General features: G+C 43.5%; 1 protein-coding gene across 12 annotated transcripts in view; it reads right to left on the bottom strand.

Annotated features, from left to right (window-relative positions):
* Positions 1–20,274, bottom strand: part of LAMA2 (laminin subunit alpha 2) — a 1,150,433-nt gene that overhangs the window by 197,773 nt on the left and 932,386 nt on the right. For all 12 annotated transcript variants that reach the window (XM_068231524.1, XM_068231529.1, XM_068231525.1 and 9 more), the window contains 2 exons: positions 3,193–3,309; positions 507–689 (listed from right to left, as the gene is read on the bottom strand). In XM_068231524.1, the coding sequence (XP_068087625.1) occupies positions 507–689; positions 3,193–3,309 (300 nt within the window). The remainder of the gene's footprint in view (positions 1–506; positions 690–3,192; positions 3,310–20,274) is intronic.

Genomic DNA, 20,274 nt, shown 5'->3' with positions numbered 1-20,274 from the left:
CGTAGGAGCTACGTCATGGAGGCTAAAGTGGTTAAAAGACTCTACAAAGCTGTAAACTGAAAGATTTGCAACTTTTCTATGTTGCCCTTCAAAGGAAAAAAAATGTGTCCTCTTTAGTGCTGTACACATTTCCTCCATTTTTTATATAGCAACATGTTTCTCAGACAATCGGTGGACTTTGCAAGGCTTTTTTCATGTTGTAGTTGCTCTCCGGGGGGTAAAAGAAACCACTAGATACGTAAAAGATGCTTGGATTTGGGATTTATTTAATCATAACGGTGGCAACAAGTCTCTGCTATGTGTTTCTATGTTGTTATGTGTTGCCATATGTTACAGTGTGTATTCTCTGCCACAGGACAAGGGTCAGCAATATATGTAGAGATTGGAAATCACGCATTTGAATGTTTATTATTTATTTTATGTATTCATTATAATACAGGAAATCATGCAGAGTGGAAAGCCAATTAGGATTTGTACTTATGCACAGAAATAAATTAGAAACTTACCATTTTCAACGGGATCTTTTAGAACAGCATTCGTTTTAGCTACGTCTTCTTTCAATTCACTGTAGTTCTGTTTCAAACCCAGGAGATTGAGATTAAGATCTTTGATGCGTGCAAGAACATCGTTGGCAGTATCATTTGCTTGCCTGGCTTTGTCTTTGGCCGTCTGAATCTTCGCCATTGTGTCTATTACAGACAAATGTGTGTCAAGCGAAACCAGAGAATGGATACAAGAAAATGTCTTGCCAATTGAATGTTAACATTATACTCCCTTGAATTGAAATTTTTTTCATTTCATTACATATTTCAGTGGCAATTCCTCTGGTATTAACCCACTGATTGTAAAACTTTTTTCTATTTTTTAAAAAACCCAGAAGGATAATTAAATGAATGACAACTAATAATACACTAAAAATGAAGTGTAATTGTACATATGTTTTAGCTAATTATATACTTACAGTTCTGTATTAGTAGGAGACAAATAACTATTATGATTGCATATTATCAAGTGTGCATTGAAGAGCACTAAGCACAGGAGTACATAATTACACAGACATATCACTATACTCACTCTGTGTATCAATCAACAGAGCACATAGCAGAGAAGGAAGGACATGCTTACCTCTTATTGGCTGACAAAGCCAAAAACACCCAGTCCCAGACAGCTGCCTATACCTGTAGACTATCATTGTCTGGAAACTGGAGACACCTTGATACCTTGGAGATCTTAGATTTGAATTAAAGCGGATCCGAGATGAAAAACTAACTATAACAAGTAACTTGTCTATATATCTTATCTACATTTTAGATAGTTTACACAGCAAATCTAGATGCAAACAACTTCAACAGAATATGATTATTTCTTCCTGTGATACAATGACAGCAGCCATGTTGTTCGTAAACATTACAAACAGGCAAGCTTATCTGCATCTTCAGCACTCAGCCTGTGAAAAAAACCTAATCCCCCCTCCTCCCCTCTGCCTCTGAAATCTCTGGCTAGTAATACCTCCCCCTCCTCCTGCCAAGACTAAGCTCCCATGAGCCCTTGCTACTTTCTGAAAATGCCAGCTTTTAGTTCCCTATACTGTTAGGGCTTTGCATACATGTATTAAAATGTCAGATATTAAAATGCTTGTTAAAATCTAGGCGTTAAAACATTTTTCACTGGTTTAAAATTCACCACAATGCTAGCATATTTGTAATACATCATTTTTTTTTTAATTATTATGATTATTTTTTTTATTATTTTTTTTTTTTTTTTTTGGGGGGGGGGGGGGGTGAAACCTCACTTGCATTTAAAAAAATATGATCCCTGTCTCTTAAATCAACTAAACATTCAGTGGATATGAAAATGTATTGTGAAAGTGAACTTGTGTCATGCCTTTGCCTGGATAAATGGCTTCATTTAGGCTGTAAACAACTGAAGCACTATGTCAACATATTAAAAAAGGGTCTAAAGTTAATAATGGAAAAAACCTACATTACTAATCATTGTCTCATTCTAAGACATTTAAGCACACTTAACAATATGTACAGTAAACCTTGAAATACTATTTTACCACTGAGCACCATCCATGACTGCTGGATGATCCATCCAGCAAAATAATTTGCAAAATATCAAATCAAAGTACTAGGAACACACCTAACTATATCTTGTCTTAATGTTGCCATCATCTAAATACTTGGCAAATGGCAGCATGCACAAACATGCATGCTATTGTACTTTTGGAGCAGAGGTGGATTGCTACTGCAGCTGCACTTGACTCCATTGAAGTGAATGGAAAAATAGTGTATGTGCATGCACTCTTTTCTATGCAGTTCATTAAGACATTGCAATGCTGAAGCCTGCATTATAGCTACACTACACAGTTCCAGCTTACAGTCCAGTCAGACACTAAAGGTGCACAATTGTCTCCCAAAGACTCAAACCCTTGGGGAACAGTTTTTTGGGGGACAGGAGTTGTAACTATAGCAGAGTGATGCCTCATTTTCTATGGAGAAGAAAGGTGGTATGATGAGGTAGCAGAAGATGGAACAGGTATGGTCAGGAGACACTGATAGCCATGGTAGATTCTTGGCTGAGATGGTCCTTCACAGCTGCCCGGCCAAGCATCATCTAGTGTGCGTATCTAGACTAAACAGTTCCATTAACAGTTCCAGCCTGCAGTCTAGTCAAACAATTTCAGCTCCAGGCTGCTTATTTCCAGCGTAGAGTTCAGATAGACTCTACTGAGTTCTAGACAACAGGACAGACAGATTGTAAACAATTCCAGCTTGCTGATTAGCATGACTCTGCTGAGTTCCAGCCTTTGACTCAGCCAGACCCTTTGAGTTCCAGCCTGAAGTCCGAACCAAATCTGCTCCAAACTGCAATGCAGCTAGATCCCAAACACTTCCCACTTGCTGTTCAGTCAGATTATGCAGCTTTGCAGAGAGATGCAGCCAAGCTCCAACCTACCATCCTACCAGACTCAGAAATGATCCATTCTGCCATTCACAATAATATACATTCCAGCCTGTCTTCTAGCCAGACTCCAACAAGTTCCAGCCTGCTGTCTAGGCAGACTCTATTGTTGGCTATTGTTTCTTTTGCAGCCAAAAGCTCATTTTACAAAATGAAATACATAAAATACAGGCTTTCCCTTAGCATAAAACTGTGTGAAGTTTGTCACAATATGTATTTACATACCATTAGGCAATGCCGATATCTTTCCGAGTGTGTTGTTCAAAGCTCTGACCATGTCCTGGTTTTTCTCATCTGCATTTTTCAGTCTGTCCTTCACTCCGGCAAGGTCATCCTCATTTTCTAAAAATAAATACAAAAGGTAAAATATTACCAAGAATTATTCATGCAAGTATTTTACCCAGATCCAGGAAATGCAATATTGAATATTGCAGTAAGGGGCTGTTTACTATCTCTGGAACCACCAGTTTTATATTAAATCTGTGAAGCTTCAGGTAGGTACTGGATATGAGGGAAAATCTCTCCACTGACAGCTTTGAAAATCCATTAAAACTTAAACAGCTGAGAGATCAAATTACATTTGTGATTAGTTAGGAGATGGGGTTAGACAGGCTAACTCTCTAAATACGGTACATACAGGGCACATTTCTCTATGTTTTCCTTCTGTCCTGTGCAAGAGTTCTGGTCCACTTTATGTCCCCAGCATGCAAGAAAATACTCATAATAATTTTTTTTACTTATTTTTTAGAACTTTTTTTTTTTTTCCCCAATAAAATTTTTATTGAATTTTTAAGACACATATAATGTCAACATAACATTAGTAAACAAAGGTAGAGAAATAAGTTCGCCTTATGCAGGATACATTGGAACTAGTACAATAACAAGAATACTGATGACAATTTACGGAAGGTAGAGCTAAAGTTAAACATCACTTAGTGCATTCTTATAATACTTTAAGCTTGAATTACATATCGTTTTCAATGCTTCTCAGAAGGGTTTGAGGAATATATGAGATAAAAGTGCCATTGACTTGGGATAGCATGCCTATCCATACAAGGAACCTAAATTAGGCTGGACAGGAATGCGTCCCATTTAACCTGAGGGGGGGTAGCGATATTAACACCTATTATCCAGCGAGAGTAGGTGAAGGCTTCTAATCAGTACTTCCTAAGTAGAGCGAGATCCCGCAGTAGGAGTGCTTAGTTTGAGTGAGAACAATTTTTAGGAAGAGTGGGAATGGAAGGAAGAAGAAAGGCTAAGCCAGGCTTAGAAGAGGTGAGAAAGAGAGTAGAAGAGTAGGCTGGAGCGGGAGAATAAGTAGTAACAAGAGTTTGGGACAGGGAGGTCTTGCGACCAGATGGCTATTGATAAAGCTGACGAAGTGTCAAGAGCTCAATCGAAATTATAGACCATTGACCCTGGCGCTACTTTCCGGGCCTAAAAGATATTGCATAAAAGGTAGCCATATTTTATTGAATTTTTTTAGAACTTTTTAATTGATCAATGCTGCAGAGTTATTTTTTTAGGTTTGATGACATAATTATCGCCTGACAGAAAACTAAAAAGGAAAGTTGAATAAGGCCCTGGGAGAGATTTCTCCTCACTTGTGGCTTTTGGTGACCTAGTCACAGCAGTAGGAGTTAAGTTATATTTTTCAGTAGAGGCACAGAAAGCAGTAAGAAACTTAACAGGCTACTTAAAATACCGGTAGTACTGTCAATGCAGTTGTGACATCCTAAGAGACATCACTCCTTTTTATTTCCATTATGACCCTACCATTGAGGGTGAAAAAAAGTTGTAATGGTCTAATCATTTCTATTCTATCTAAAGCTGAATATAAAGAGTTTGCATTCGTTTCATATTAAACAAATACAGTATATGGACATAGGGGCAATTTCATAAAAATAAAAGCAAAGAGGCCTTATCTCTGCTCCCAAAAGATATTTTTCAGACTGTCACATTTATTAAGGCAGTGATCACCTTAAAAGGCAACCATTTATATACAGGATCACCCCTTTTCTGCTGTGATACCATTGCCATAATTTAATTGTTATTAAGCACTAATCAGCCTAATCACCTCATTATAGTTCGCCAAATGGATTTCACCACTTTCAAAGTTGAGAATGCCATATGTTATCATGGAGAAAATTGGTGTTTGTTTCAGATACTCTCTTTTGCAAGTTTGATACATATTGTTACTTTAAGGAGTAGCAGTATGAAGTCACAGTGTGCATCAATGATTCATGTACTGCACCTATTTCTGGAATGAGGAAACGGCATGCAATCCACTAATCATTCAAGCAGATAGAGAAGTGGACCCCCACTTTGCTGTAATTAATATGCAGTGATCACAACAGAAAACAAAATCTGGTCAGCTCTTTATAAATTTGATGAGACTCTATCAGGTCACTGTTACCTGTTAATGGTTGACCAACAAAATTAACAAGAAGGCCAAGCCATGTAATCCTTTGTAATAAAACCCCTGTGTCTCTGCGTCCTGTCCCTGTGCGTGCGTGTGTGTCCCTGCTTCCAGACTTGACAGTTTGCTGTCTGAGAACCTCATTGCATTGTGGGAAATAAAAGCTTTTTCCAACTGCCAACCAAGCAACATCTCCCTGTGCGCATATATTTCGAACAGTAGTGGGAGATGGGTGAGCAGGACGCATCGGTATGCACGTTGCTGGGTTTAGCGGCCATGGCCTAGTGCCCGTTTTTTAACAGGTGGGCCTTTTTATTAGTACTACATAAGATCTCAGAAAATTTCAGGATACCTTTTAGGAACCAAAGACCTATCTTGCATTTGGGGAATATCAAGGGATTTATTGTTTTGGAATGGTCAAGTCAAATTAATCAGATGACTCTTATAGAAAAGCAGCTAATTCATGAGCAAAAACTAACAAATCCTCAGAGCTGGGACTTGTCTGTAAGCGGAATGGGCTATTTCTGCCGGCTACTGAAAGAGTCACAAGCCTTTACATCATACAAATACATCATTTTTTTATATTTTTTTTTCTAGTAAACAAATAAACAAGCATCATATTTGGATTGATTTGCTTAATCAGGCTCTCAGTACCTACCTTTAAAACTTTTATGAAAAAGTATTAAATTTAGGTCACAATTAAGCTGAAATATTAATGATTCAAAATGACTTACAAACTTTAAAGCTCATCTTCATGTCTACAAGTGGGTTTATCAACAAAACTTCAAGCAAAGAATAGAAAAGAAACTAGTAGTATGAAAGTAGGGTTTAGTTTACTCTTGGTCCACACTTCTTCTTTGCTTGCATAAGAAACACGACTGTACATGACTATTGATAAATCTTCCTTGTATATACTAGATTGTGGAACAAGAAGAGAATCAACTTTTCCAGCCATCTGGAACTGGAAAAACCTGTCCAATTTGCCTTTTGTCTCCACTACTTTGTACTTGATCATCTATTAACTTCAGTAGCAACAATGTCACAGCTTATCTCTGATGACACATGAATAGATAATTTAATAAATTGCATAAAGCACATCCACTGTAACATTGAAAATGCTGAAGGTCAGAAGGTAGCAAGCAATTTTTGATACTAATTGAGAACTAAATTTAATTAGAAAAATAATTTTGGGCTGTTAAGTGCTGTGCTGGTTCAATTTGTTTGGAAATTGAAAAGCCTAGCCCGTATTGGTGGCTGCCATTTGTAAACATAATTCCTACTGCTATTATTAACATTCTTATGAAAATAATAGAGTTGAAGTGCTGTAGCAATGGCGGACATGCTCTGGGATTGACAAAATAAGCATTGCTTTGGAGAGATAAATTAGAATGTTAATATGAGTAACAAATGAAAAACATTCACCAAAGCGACATCAGTGGTGTTGCTGATGCAGTGAAATGTCTGCTCTGAGCAGATTCTCATTAATTAGAAGCTGTTCTCATGACAACAAGACAAACAGAACTATAATGTTATTTTCCAGGTTTGGATATTTTGATACACAACCTTTACAGGCATTATCCTTAATCTGTTACATGCTACGCTTTGAAGGTTGCTTTTTATAAAACTGAAAAACAAATACCGGATTTAACAAGGTTATTGTGTGTGTGTACTTCTACGTATGTGTTTGAATCATTCTAAAGGTATATGTACTGCCTGATCTATCTTAGCACAGCAGTCAATTCATATGCACCCCATGTTTAGTGATAAACTAACAGCAAACACACCATTTGATATTTAAACATAAAACTTAGATTATTTACATGTTGTTTATAGTTACTATGTCTGTAGAAGATCTATGCAATAGTCCACAGCACAATTCATTGGAGAAGATTGCAGAATTTCTTTGAAGAAACCCTAAACGATCCTTTCCTCTAGTGAAGCCCATTTTTGTCATGTTCTACATTTTTAGCATTGCTCTAATACTGTACATTGAAAGAGTGGGACAGCTGCACATGGATGTTACACGTGGAAGTGGGAGCCACTTTCTCTTATTTTCTGTGATTCTCTTTCAAGTGGGTCAGTTCCTTATGCAGCTGATGTTTTCCCCTTACTCAAGAAGGGAAAAAAATAATAGCTAGGAAACTATAGACCAGTAAGCTTAACATCAGTTGTGTGTAAATTGTTTGAAGGTATCCTACAGGATGCTATACAAAATTATGTAGCACAGAATAATCTTATTTCAGTTTGATAGCATGGTTTTACTAAAGACAGGTCCTGTCTCACCAACATGCTCAGCTTTTATGAAGTGGCGAATGAAAATTTAGATCTTGGGAAAGCTATAGATGTAGTGTACTTGGACTTTGCAAAGTCTTTTGACACTGTTCCCCACAATATCCTGGTATACAAGCTGAGGATACAGGGACTAGGAAGAAATGTGTATGTGGATAGAGAACTGGTTAAGGGATAGAAGGCAAAGCGTGGTGGTAAACGTAACATACTCAGAATTGGACTGTTAGTGTGAGAAAGCGTGGAGGAGCCGCCGCCATGAGCCAGCCGCAGGCGGCTCCTTCCGCGCATAGTGAGCCTGCACACGGAGAGGCAGCCGCCTCCTCTCGGGATGAGGCGGCTGTCTCCGCGCAGGGCTCAGCGGAGCGCGGAGAAACCGCCGTGTTGGACGCGGCGGTTAGCGCGCATACCCCCGCTGCGGAGACACCGCAGAGCGGGGCTGCTGTGGCTGGGACTCGTAGTCCCTCTAGTTTCAGAGTGACGCGCGCGCGCGCATTCAGGCAGGGAATTTATGGCAGCCAGAAAGGAGTCAGCTGACCAGGCTGGTCAGCTGACTCTGGCTCCACTCGTCATTGGCCCAGCACTTAGGGAGGTGCTGGGGGGATACCTGTGTATATATACCACGGGTTGTTCACTTGCTCATTGTCTGGCGTGCGATCACATACGTGGGAGCACCCAGATCCGTAGTCAGATTCGCAAGTGTGCCGGGACCAGCTGGAGCTGTAATCCTACACTTAGCTAGATTCTGTTGATAGCTAAAGTACTAGTTTGATTGTGATTATCTGTTATGACTTTTGCCTGCCTGACTATCCTCCTGAACTCTGACCTTGTACCTCGATATTTCTGATACCCTGTTGCCGAACTCTGCCTGTACCTAGACTCCGCCTCTGCTTTATGATCTTGTACTTTGTCTGTCCGTGTGTGTACGACCTGGCTTGTCCGACCTCGAGAACCGACCTTACCCTTGGAGGCGGTTCCCCATCCTGTCAGTGACATCTCCTCCTGAGTGTCACTTTCAGACAATCCTTCCTACTGTCAGTCTGACTCCTCCCGTCTTGGAGAGCTCAGGACTGCGGAAGGAATCTGTGCAGTACTCCTTGCTGCACTGAGGCCTAGTCCTCTAAGTGTTACTGTTACACCAAACACTACACTCTACTCAGGTGAACAGAGGTTAGCTAGTATATCGGATTATCGGTGATACTGCAGATCACTTATAATCTGGTATACATCTGTATTCCCAGTGATACTGCAGATCACCGGTAATCAGATCTTCTCTGTGCTTCACCGATCGTTACAGTTAGCAATGGGGTACCACAGGGGTCAGTACTTGGTCCTATTCTTTACAATTAATTTATTAATGATCGACTACATAGAATACAGAGTAATGTAGCCATCTTTGAAGATGATACAAAATTATGCAGAATTATTAACACTAAGACTAATAGTGATTTATTACAACAGGACCTTGAGAACATGGCCATATGGACAGGCACATGGCAGATGAAATGTAATGTTGATAAATGTAAGTCATGCACCTTGGGCATATCAATGGTAGATCATCATATAAAATAAATGGCATACAGCTGGGAACATTAGACTTGGAGAAAGACTTAGGAATACTGGTTGATAGAAAGTTAGGTAATCGTATACAATGCCAAGCAGCGGTAGCTAAAGCAAATAAAATTCTGGGATGCATAAAAAGGGAAATAATATCTTGAGGTGCTAGCATACTACTCCCTCTGTATAATTCACTTGTGAGGCCACATCTGGAGACTGGAATACAGTTTTGGGCACCACACTATAGAAAGCACATTGACCTTCCGGAACGAGTACAAAGTACAAAAAGAATATTGGGCACAAGCCAAAAAATAATTTTTCCAAAAGATCTTGTAATTTTGAGAAAATGGATTGTACAACGCAAAGATAAATGGTTTTTAAACCTAGAAATATGACAGTTAAAAACCATTTTTTTTGTTTTTTTAAAATTGATTTTCTCAAAAACTACAGTCTTTTTGAATAACTATTTTTGTACCTTGAACCCACTATTCTTTTTAGCATATGTAGCAATTTTGGTAGCATTGGCATGTATGGAGGCTTTGCTATTCAAAGCCGGCACAAAATTACATGTAAATTACATGTAAATTCATGCGTAATTACGAATGGGAACAATTACCTACGAAATTGCTTACAATGTTCCCCCGAAATTACACATTATGATTACGATGTGTAATTGCATATTACGATGCATAATTACGCATGGGCGTAACTTCTGCTCATCACTAAAACTGGGCTTATTTAGCTTGGAAAAAAGGCGACTGAATGGTGACCTGATTAACATGTATAAATACATCAGAGGGCAATACAACAGCTTGGCAGATAAGCTTTTTGTCCCTAGGGTTGTATGATGGACAAGGGGACATAATTTGCTTGTGGAGGAAAAAAGTTTTTGCCATCTATTTAGAAAGGGTCCTTTACAGTGAGAGTGGTTAAAATCTGGAACATCTTACCCCAGGAAGTAGTTATGGCAAACTCTATATCTTCATTTAAAGATGGCTTGGATGCTTTCTTTACATTGAAGGGCATCCACGGCTATAATTTTTAGGGAATTCCTGGAAAAGTTGATCCTGGGATTTATCTGACTTCAATCGGGAAGGAATTTTCTCTTTTAAGGCTAATTGGCCCAGGCTTTGGAAGGTTTTTTGCATTCCCCTGGATCAACTGGGATATTTGCAGGTTCAGGATGGTGTTTTTTTTTATTTTTTCTGGTTGGACTTGATGGATGAATGTCTTTTTTTTTTCAACCAAACTAACTATGCAACTATAAACTGCAAATTGAATTGGGAGTGGGGCTTCTGTACCTTAAATTGTAGACACAAGAAAATTGGCCTTGGGGCAGTAAAAGTATAAATCTAATAAATGATTAGAGGCATAGAATCAGCAGGACAGACAGGCAATGTGCATTATTTAAAAGGAAATAAACATGCCAACCTCCATATCCCTCTCACCTTCGGTTCCCTTTAAATAAGTGAAACGACATGAAAGAGGAAATAAATAAGTTTAGGGCTTAATGTGAAAGAGCAAGCACTATGCATGCCTTACATAGCAACGTCTGTAACTTTAAATGCAGGAGTTTGCAAAGAGATAAAAACAGGGAACACCAAGAGCCCCAATAGTGTAATTCGTACTGGACAAGGTGGCAATAAGTTTGTATTGCTAGATACTCACAAGTCAGGGTCACCAGCAGGCAACCACTGTAAAGGCAGGTGGGGAGATTGTCCTGACCCCACTCAGGATTAAGAAGTCGCTCTCTGTAGACAGGAAGAAAGGGTAGCAACCCTCCACCAAGGGTGGACTCAAAATTGTATACAATGAACAGAGGCGCCAAAAGTATAAGATTAGATTAAATGAGCTTAAAAAACAACTTAAATGGCAAAATTGAAGGAGGAAGTGGTGGTCCTACCTCCCTCAAGCAGACACGACAATGACTGCGATTCAGACAGTCAAACACATTTATTGGGAACTCCAAAAAGAAATGCAACGCGTTTCGCAGGTTCAACCCCGCTTCATCAGGCAATATAGGGAGGTGTATCAAACAATATGCACAAGGATTCAAATTAAGCGCGTGTTAAATGCAGGAGGTCCTGCAATACTTTACTAGCAGCTGCTACTATGTTAATGAATATAGTTACACCACTCGCATTTAAACACTTGACGACCATAGTGCTAACCCCCCCTAACGACCAGGCTCATTTTTCTTGCACTGGGCTTTTCAGCCTCCTGCACAGCCCAGCTATGGAGCTCAGCAATCGGACTCACCTCCTTTTTTTGTCCCTAAGGGGACATGCCGCCGGAGGGGTCCAATCGCTGCGGCAGTTTTTTTTTTCTTCAGCCTCTATGAGGCTCTCTCACCCTCCCTCCCTCCTACCCTCTGGTATCTGAATTGGAACAGGACGGCGATCCGTCCTGTTCTGCCTCTCATAGGCATCAGCCTATGAGAGGACGGCGCTCTCCGGCCAATCAGAGGCCGGGGATCGCCGGTCTCGTACAGCGCTGCCGGGAACCGCAGCTCTGTACAGTTGGAAACAAAGGGGATTTCTTTCCCATTTCGTTTACAGACAGGTAGATAGATTAGATAGGTGCATGCAGCATAGATTAGATAGGTGCCAGCAGTATAGATTAGATAGGTGCCTGCAGCATAGATTAGATAGGTGGCTGCAGTATAAATTAGATAGGTGGCTGCAGTATAAATTAGATAGGTGCCTGCAGTATAGATTAGATAGGTAGGTGCCCCGCAGTACAGGTTAGATATGAAGGTGGCTGCAGCGGTGAGAGGGCATAGTAGTTAAAACTCATGTGTCTTCCTCCGATCCTCACAGCTACCATCTATTCCTCTCCCAGCATCTGTGTATTGGTAACAGTGCCCCCCTGTGGTGACATGCGGTCACGTCATCATACGGGGCGCTGTTACCAATACACAGATGCTGGGAGAGGAAATAGATGGTAGCTGTGAGGATCGGAGGAAGACACTTGAGTTTTAACTACTTTGCCTGCTCTCCCCACCGCTGCAGAGGGTGCGGGGCCTCTTCAGGTGCGGGGCCTGGGGCGATTGCCCCACTTGCCACCCCCAAAGGCCGGCTCTGGCCTCACAGATTTGCCACACAAATTCATGGTGTGGCATAGTTCTGTCACACCATTTTTTATAGAGAACAAAAGAGTTTCACAGACACTGTTTAACCACTTGAGGACTGCGGCGTTAACCCCCCTAGTGACCAGACCATTTTCACTTAATTGTCCCACTGCAGCTTTAAGGCAAAGCTTCAGGGCCCCACAACACAGCACACAAGTGATTCCCCCCTCCTTTTCCCCCCACCAACAGAGCTCTGATCGCCCCCACATTGTTTATTTATTTTTTAACCAATATTTATATTAAAGATTTTTAAATAAACGTAACTTTTTTTTTGTTTTGCCGCATTCCTCTCCCTCCCTCCCCCCAGCCAGCCAATCACATGATCGGCTCTCATAGGCTTCAGGCTATGAGAGCAGATCGTTCTCCTGTGGGCCAGGGGGGACAGCCTTGTCACATGGCTGTCCCCAGTACAGCGATGTTGCAGATCGCAGCGCTGTACAAAGTAATTAGACGGCAAAACCGCCGTTTAACATTCTCCCGAATGGCGATTGCCGCAATCAGTGTGGAGCGGTCCTGGGGATGCTGCACTGCTCACGCCAATTGGCGTGGAGCAGTCTGCAACAGGTTAAGAAGGTGGCAGAATTTTTTTTTATAATATTTTTTCTGCTGCTTATTGATTGCAGGATAGAATGTAAGTGCCTGGTCAGCTCAGTCCACCTCCCTCTCCCCATTATGTGGTTGTAGTCCAGCACTACTTGGGGTTTCTTGACCTCCTTTCCTCCTCTGGTCATTGTGAGGACTGTGGCAACATTGTGTACTGTGCTTAGAAGGCACACATTATTTTTATCACGCCACCGCAATGCTATGACCATGCCCTTCTGCCAGGCCACAATTTCCCCAGTTTTACATTTTTTTGCTAGAAAATGTGGGTGGCATTTGGCGGCGGCAAGCCCTCACAGTGCCATAAGCGTTTGTTTTATGTAACAACAGGTACTCATACAGTTCTGGTCAGGTGTAAAAGTTGTCTATTGTCAAGCAGTATCCCTTATCCAGCAACGGATCAATGAGGGTGAGCACCAATGAAGTTGCCAGGCCATAAGCACTATACTTGCGGTCAAACTTGGTGCCTTTCCCTGTATAGATTGCGGAGTTCCAGATGTATCCAGATATTGACTCTCACAACATGAAACTCTTGACCCCAAAGTGTGCCCTCTTAGATGCAATAAATTGAATCCAGCTGAGCCTACCTTTATAGGCCATGAGAGACTCGTTGACTGTGATATCGCGCTCTGGCATGTATTCAGTCCTGAAATTGGACCTGATCAGCTGGTACAGCTCCCAAATCTTTTTCAACTTGGGTGCAGGGTGGGTGGCCTCACCAAACTCCTCATTGTTGCTGAAGTGCAAGAATTTCATGATGAGGGAGAAACGGTACTCCGGCATCACAGACCCAAAGAACGGTGTGGCCAGAATTCGATTCGTGGTCCAGTACCACTTCTGGAGCGGCTTCCCCACCACTCCCTGGAGGATAATGAGGCCCAGGAACATCCAGATATCCTCGCTGGTGACAAGTTCCTATTTCCTGGGCCTGGAGAACCTGCTAAAAGGAGTAGCCAGCTGCTGTGCTGCATAGGGATTGGTCTCCTGTACAATCATGCCAATCACTTCTTCAGTCAAGAAAAGTTCCATGTAGGCCAGGGGGCTCTGGTCACACTCCCGCTTCTGTCCAGGTGACCCAGTAAAAGGGAACCTAGGGGGCGGTTCCTGAGTCAGACAGCCCATCTCGCACCAGGTACGCACCTCACTAACTGAGCTTTCCCCGTCGCTCTCACTGGTAGTCTCGGATGCCAATGACAGGTCTCCTGGCATATCACTGTCAGTCAAATCCACCAGGGACTCCACATCACTGTCACTATCCTCCAAGATGTCCAGGAGCGCTTGGTCGGAGAGAGGCATTCTGGAACACTAGGCCATGACAGCAGTTAGCCAAAGGACAACCAAATGTTAAAGGTCAACCGACGGTCAGCGACAAAAAAAAAAAATCTGTAGCAAAGACAACCAGAAATTACAGCAGTCATTAGAACGACTATGCCGCAACTCTGAATAAATGTACGGCAGAAAGCAGCAAATAAGCAAATTATAGCACATATATCTCAGGAGCTGTAAAACAACTATCACTGAACTCTTGGACTCTGAAAAGAGAAGGAGGGGAATAACTGCCAAGCTATTTATACTTGTTGGTATTAGATTCAAATACAGGTGTTTGTATTTTGAATCTAATACAAACACTTTTGAATCCATTCATTTTGTGATGTCATATGTGCGCCTGCCAGTAGGTGGCACACACAGAGCATCTCTAGGGGAACTGGAAGTCACCATCTTCATTTTACCGGGGACATGGAGGATTCCTGCGGCTGGGGGACACTCAGAAGGGCAGCAGAGGGACATGGAACGGCCGGGAGTCGGCGGATACCGGAAAAAATCGGCGGAAACTGCCTCGATCAGCAGTGGGGGGTGGATGACATGCTGGACGGATAGATCCTTCCATACCGCTCGCAGCATGTTTTGTATAGAAGGGTATACACATCTATACCGCCAGGGAGGTTAAACAATATATATATATATATATAAGAAATGAAACCTTGAATTTGTAATCCTACTGTACAATTTTGTGTGTTTGCAACTCTGTGTCATTCTGTCAGGTGCACAGACAGCAGTAAGTGTTGTGGACTTTGTTTAACAAAAGGGCTGGAAGTATAGTTATATTTGCTGAACTGGTGTGTGGGTCATGTCTTCATAAAAAATCTGTGGTGGTGCGGGTATATGTATGTGTGTGTATGTGGGCAAGGGTTACTGGTTTACTTAACATTGTCCTTTGACCAGTGATGCTCGGATACCCCTTTTTATTATTCGAGTTAGGTGATAGGAGAATATTGGTAATATTACCAATATTCTAAAACATTTGGTAATATTATTAATATTGGTAATGTTACCAATAGTGATGCTCGGATACCCCTTTTTATTATTCGAGTTTGGTCGAATTCGAATAGTAAATTATTCGAGTTCGGTCGAATATTCGAGTCGAATATTTTTCACTATTTGATTCGACCTCGAAATTCGAGCTCACTATTCGAGTCGGTATTCAAGCTCATTATTCGAGCTGACTATTCGAATTGGCCTTAAATAGCTTCCAACACTTGTTTTGGGGGTGAATGATGCAAGAAACATCTTTTTTTCCAAGTAACAACAGCAAGTGATTATGTGGGGATGTTCCTTTAAAAAAAAGGTGGAAAGAGAAGTTGTGTCCAAAATTCTGTTCAGTACTGTATACTTCTTCTTCTTCATCTATATCTTCTTCTTCTTCATCTATATCTTCTTCATCTATATCTTCTTCTTCTTCATCTATATCTTCTTCTTCTTCTTCTTCTTCTTCTTCATCTATATCTTCTTCTTCATCTATATCTTCTTCTTCTTCTTCTATATCTTCTTCTTCTTCTTCATCTATATCTTCTTCTTCATCTATATCTTCTTCTTCTTCTTCTTCTTCTTCTTCTTCTTCTTCTTCTTCTTCTTCATCATCTTCATCTTCTTCATCTTCTTCATCTTCTTCTTCATCTTCTTCTTCATCTTCTTCTTCATCTTCTTCATCTTCTTCTTCATCTTCTTCTTCATCATCTTCTTCTTCTTCATCTTCTTTTTCTATATCTTCTTTTTCTATATCTTCTTCTTATTATTATTTTTCTATTTCTTCTTCTTCTTTTTCTATATCTTCTTCTTATTATTATTTTTCTATTTCTTCTTCTTCTTCTTCTTCTCCTTCTTCTTCTTCTTCTTCTTTTTCTATATCTTCTTCTTCTTCTTCTATATCGTCTTCTTCTTCACTTATTTCTCTTCTATATTTTTTTTTTAAAGAAATGCAGCTATTTTTGAGCGTAATAAATAGCTGGTGGCGCATGATGGAAGCACCATTGTATGTGCTCCCTGGCAGTGGAAACACACAGACAGCAGGAGGTAAATTCAGCAGCAGCAGCAGGAGGAGGATGATTGTGTGGCAGCAGGCAGTCAATGAGGCAGGCAGCGAGACATAATAGGCTGTGGTACCTAGCGGTGGTACCAGGCCGTAAATACACAGCATGAGGTTCCAGACAGCGGTCGTGAAGCCCACATCGTGTCCAATACACAACTGGGACAACACAGTTTTCAAACCGGACACCTCTAAAAATAATATCACAAAGTATTAAAAAGTATATATATTTTTTTCGTTTTTTTAAAGAAATGCAGCTATTTTTGAGCGTAATAAATAGCTGGTGGCGCATGATGGAAGCGCCATTGTATGTGCTCCCTGGCAGTGGAAACACACAGACAGCAGGAGGTAAATTCAGCAGCAGCAGCAGGAGGAGGATGATTGTGTGGCAGCAGGCAGTCAATGAGGCAGGCAGCGAGACATAATAGGCTGTGGTACCTAGCGGTGGTACCAGGCCGTAAATACACAGCATGAGGTTCCAGACAGCGGTCGTGAAGCCCACATCGTGTCCAATACACAGCTGGGACAACACAGTTTTCAACCCGGGCACCTCAGAAAAAGTAAACCTTTTTTTTTTTTTTTTTTAAAGGCAAATTACACATATAGCTATTGTTGGACATAATAGCCGGTGGCAGAGTGGCAGCAGAAGGTAAATCTGTGTACCCTGGCAGTGGGAAACACAGACAGACAGCAGCAGCAGCAGCAGGAGGAATGGAGGAGTAGAGAGAGTGTGGCAGCAGGTAGGCAGCATGACATAATAGCCCTGGTACCTAGCGGTGATACCAGGGCTGTAAATAAACACAACAGGAGGTCCCAGACAGCGGTCGTGCAGCCCACATCGTGTCCAATACACAACTGGGACAACACAGTTTTCAACCCGGGCACCTCAGAAAAATTAAACTTTTTTTTTTTAATGTTTTTTTTTTTTTTTACAGCAAATTACACAAATAGCTATTGTTGGACGTAATAGCTGGTGGCAGAGTGGCAGCAGAAGGTAAATCTGTGTACCCTGGCAGTGGGAAACACAGACAGACAGCAGCAGCAGCAGGAGGAATGGAGGAGTAGTGTGAGTGTGGCAGCAGGTAGGCAGCGTGACATAATAGCCCTGGTACCTAGCGGTGATACCAGGGCTGAAAATAAACACAACAGGAGGTCCCAGACAGCGGTCGTGCAGCCCACATCGTGTCCAATACACAACTGGGACAACACAGGCAACTGGTATAGCTTAAAAGGAAATCAATATGGCAGCCTCCATATACCTCTCACTACAGTTCTCCTTTAAGCAACCTAATGGTTCTATTGCATTGAGCATTAATGGTACATTTTAGGCTAGCTTCACTTACTACTGTAGTGGTACAGTGCTTAGGGTGACGTGTCCACTGCACAGTGAGATCTGGGTTCGATTCCCAGCTATGGTATGATGTATACTGGCTTTTAAAATAGTATAATTCCCTGCCAGAAGAGACCCTCCTCCCTCCGGTAGGAGGGAGGAGGGAATAGGTTGAAGGGGTGAAGGGGTGGAGGGAATAGGTTGAAGGGGTGAAGGGGTGAAGGGGTGGAGGGTGGAGGGTGACCAATTAAAATCTCCCTAGCAGAGTGTGTAGCAGCTGTCCCATAACTAATTAGTGTAGGTAGGCAAATGGTATAAAGGACCTTGCTTGGAGGAGGTAGGGTGGGCGGGTCCTCCAGCAGTGATGTGTATTTCACTCGATTAGGTGTGGCTCCTCCAGCAGTGATGTGTATTTCACTCAATTAGGTGTGGCTCCAGGTATTAGAGCTTTTGAAACATGTTTTCTATCATTTTTCGCCTCCCCATTGAAGTCTATTGCGGTTCGCGAACTTGTTCGCGAACTTTTTCGCGAACCGAACCTTTTGCGGAAGTTCGCGAACAGGGTTCGCGAACCTAAAATCGGAGGTTCGGCCCAACTCTAATCTTGAGAAACGTCAGTCTGTCCACAGATTTGTGAGACAGACGTGAGCGTTTCTCGGTGACCACGCCACCAGCTGCACTGAAGCAGCGCTCGGACAGCACGCTGGAAAGGGGACAGGACAGCACTTCCAGGGCGTACTGTGCCAGCTCGCTCCAGATCTCCAGGCGCTTGACCCAATACTCCATGGGATCAACAGGGGCATCGCTGTCAAGCCCGCTGTAGGACCCCATGTAGTCAGCCACCATGCGGGTCAGGCGCTGGCTGTGACCGGAGGAGGATGCTGCTGCATGCTCCTCCTCTCTAGTCACTGCTGGAGCCTCTACAGTCCTGTAGAGCTCGTTGCTGAGAGACAGCAGGTCTGTGGGGTGCTTGCTGCTGGATGCAGGCACCTGCTGCTGCCTCTGTGCTGGCTGGACAGTGGGGGTGGAAGGCTGGGGGAAGGCTTCCTCCAAGCGCTCAACAAGGGCCTGCTGCAAGCTCCTTATTTGTTGCGCTGGGTCTCCTCCTGTAGGAGGCAGGAACTGGCTCAACTTCCCCTTGAGGCGCGGGTCCAACATCATGCTGATCTAGATGTCCTCCCTCTGCTTCATCTGGATCACCCTGGGGTCCCTGCGCAGGCACGTCAGCATGTGCGCTGCCATTGGGAAGAGGCGGGCCACGTGTGCTGGCACATCGACGGCAGTGCTGTCCTCATCCTCCTCCTCTGCCGCCTCATCCTCTCTCCACCCCCGCACCAACTCAGCTGCACTGTGCTGATCCCCCTCATCAGCAGCAAGGTCAGGGACCTCCACCAAGTCCTCCTCCTCCTCCCCCTCAGAGGTGGACTGTGCAGCTGCATGCCGCTCCTGCTGGGCCAAGGCTGCCGCTCCCTGTTCCAGCAAAGCATCGAGGGCCCTGTTCAGCAGACAAACCAGGGGCACCCACTCGCACACCATAGCATGATCCCTGCTCACCATGTTGGTGGCCTGCAGAAAGGGAGCCAGCACTAAGCACACCTGCTGCATGTGCCCCCAGTCATCATCGGGGACGATGGATGGGATGTTGCTGGTCTTGTCCCTTTTCTGAGCGGCGGACACAGTGGCCAGGGCAAGGTACTGGTTGACAGCGTGCTTCTGTTCAACCAGACACTCCAACATCGCCAGGGTGGAGTTCCAGTGAGTTGGAACGTCAAGGATCAGCCGATGGCGTGGCTGCTCCAGCTCCTTTTGCACGTCTTCCAGGCTCGCAGAGGCTGCAGGCGAGCGCCGGAAGTGACGCACAACATTCCTTGCCGTTTCCAGCAGTTTGCCCATCCCCTGGTAGGTGCGCAAGAACTTCTGCACCACCAGGTTCAGCACGTGGGCAAGACAGGGGATGTGGGTCAGGTTTCCCCTGTCGATTGCGGCAACCAGTTTGGCCCCATTGTCGGCCACCACCTCTCCGACTCTGAGGCCTCTGGGGGTCAGCCAAATCCTCTCCTGCTCCTGGAGTTTGTCCAACACATGGGTTGCCGTCAGTCTGGTCTTCCCAAGGCTGACCAACTGCAGCAGCGCTTGGCAGTGGCATGGCTTCACGCTGCTGCTGAGGCGGGGGGTTTGGCCAGGTGTGCCGGAGGATGGCAGAGGATCGGAGGAACCTGCTGCAGTTCCCCTGACCCTGCGGGGTGGCACCACCCACTGTGTTGCTGCTGCTGCTGTGCCCGCTGCTGCTCTCCCATCCTCACCCCCTTCCACCAAGCTGACCCAGTGGACAGTGAAGGACAGGTAGCGGCCTGTCCCGAAGCGGCTGCTCCAGGAGTCCATGGTGATGTGGACCCTTTCACCAACCGCGTGCTCCAGCCCTCGCTCCACATTGGCCATGACAAAGCCGTGCAGTGCAGGCATGACCTGGCGGGCAAAGAAGTGTCTGCTGGGGAGCTGCCTGTCTGGGGCTGCACAAGCAAGCAGCGCACGCATGTCGCTCCCCTCCTGCACGAGCGTGTACGGCAGGAGTTGGGAGCAAATGGCCCGTGCCAGCAAGCCGTTCAGCTGCCGCACGCGAC

The sequence above is a fragment of the Hyperolius riggenbachi genome, chromosome 4 (assembly GCF_040937935.1).
Source record: "Hyperolius riggenbachi isolate aHypRig1 chromosome 4, aHypRig1.pri, whole genome shotgun sequence".
Classification (NCBI taxonomy): domain Eukaryota; kingdom Metazoa; phylum Chordata; class Amphibia; order Anura; family Hyperoliidae; genus Hyperolius; species Hyperolius riggenbachi.
This window is presented reverse-complemented; position numbering and strand designations above follow the sequence as displayed.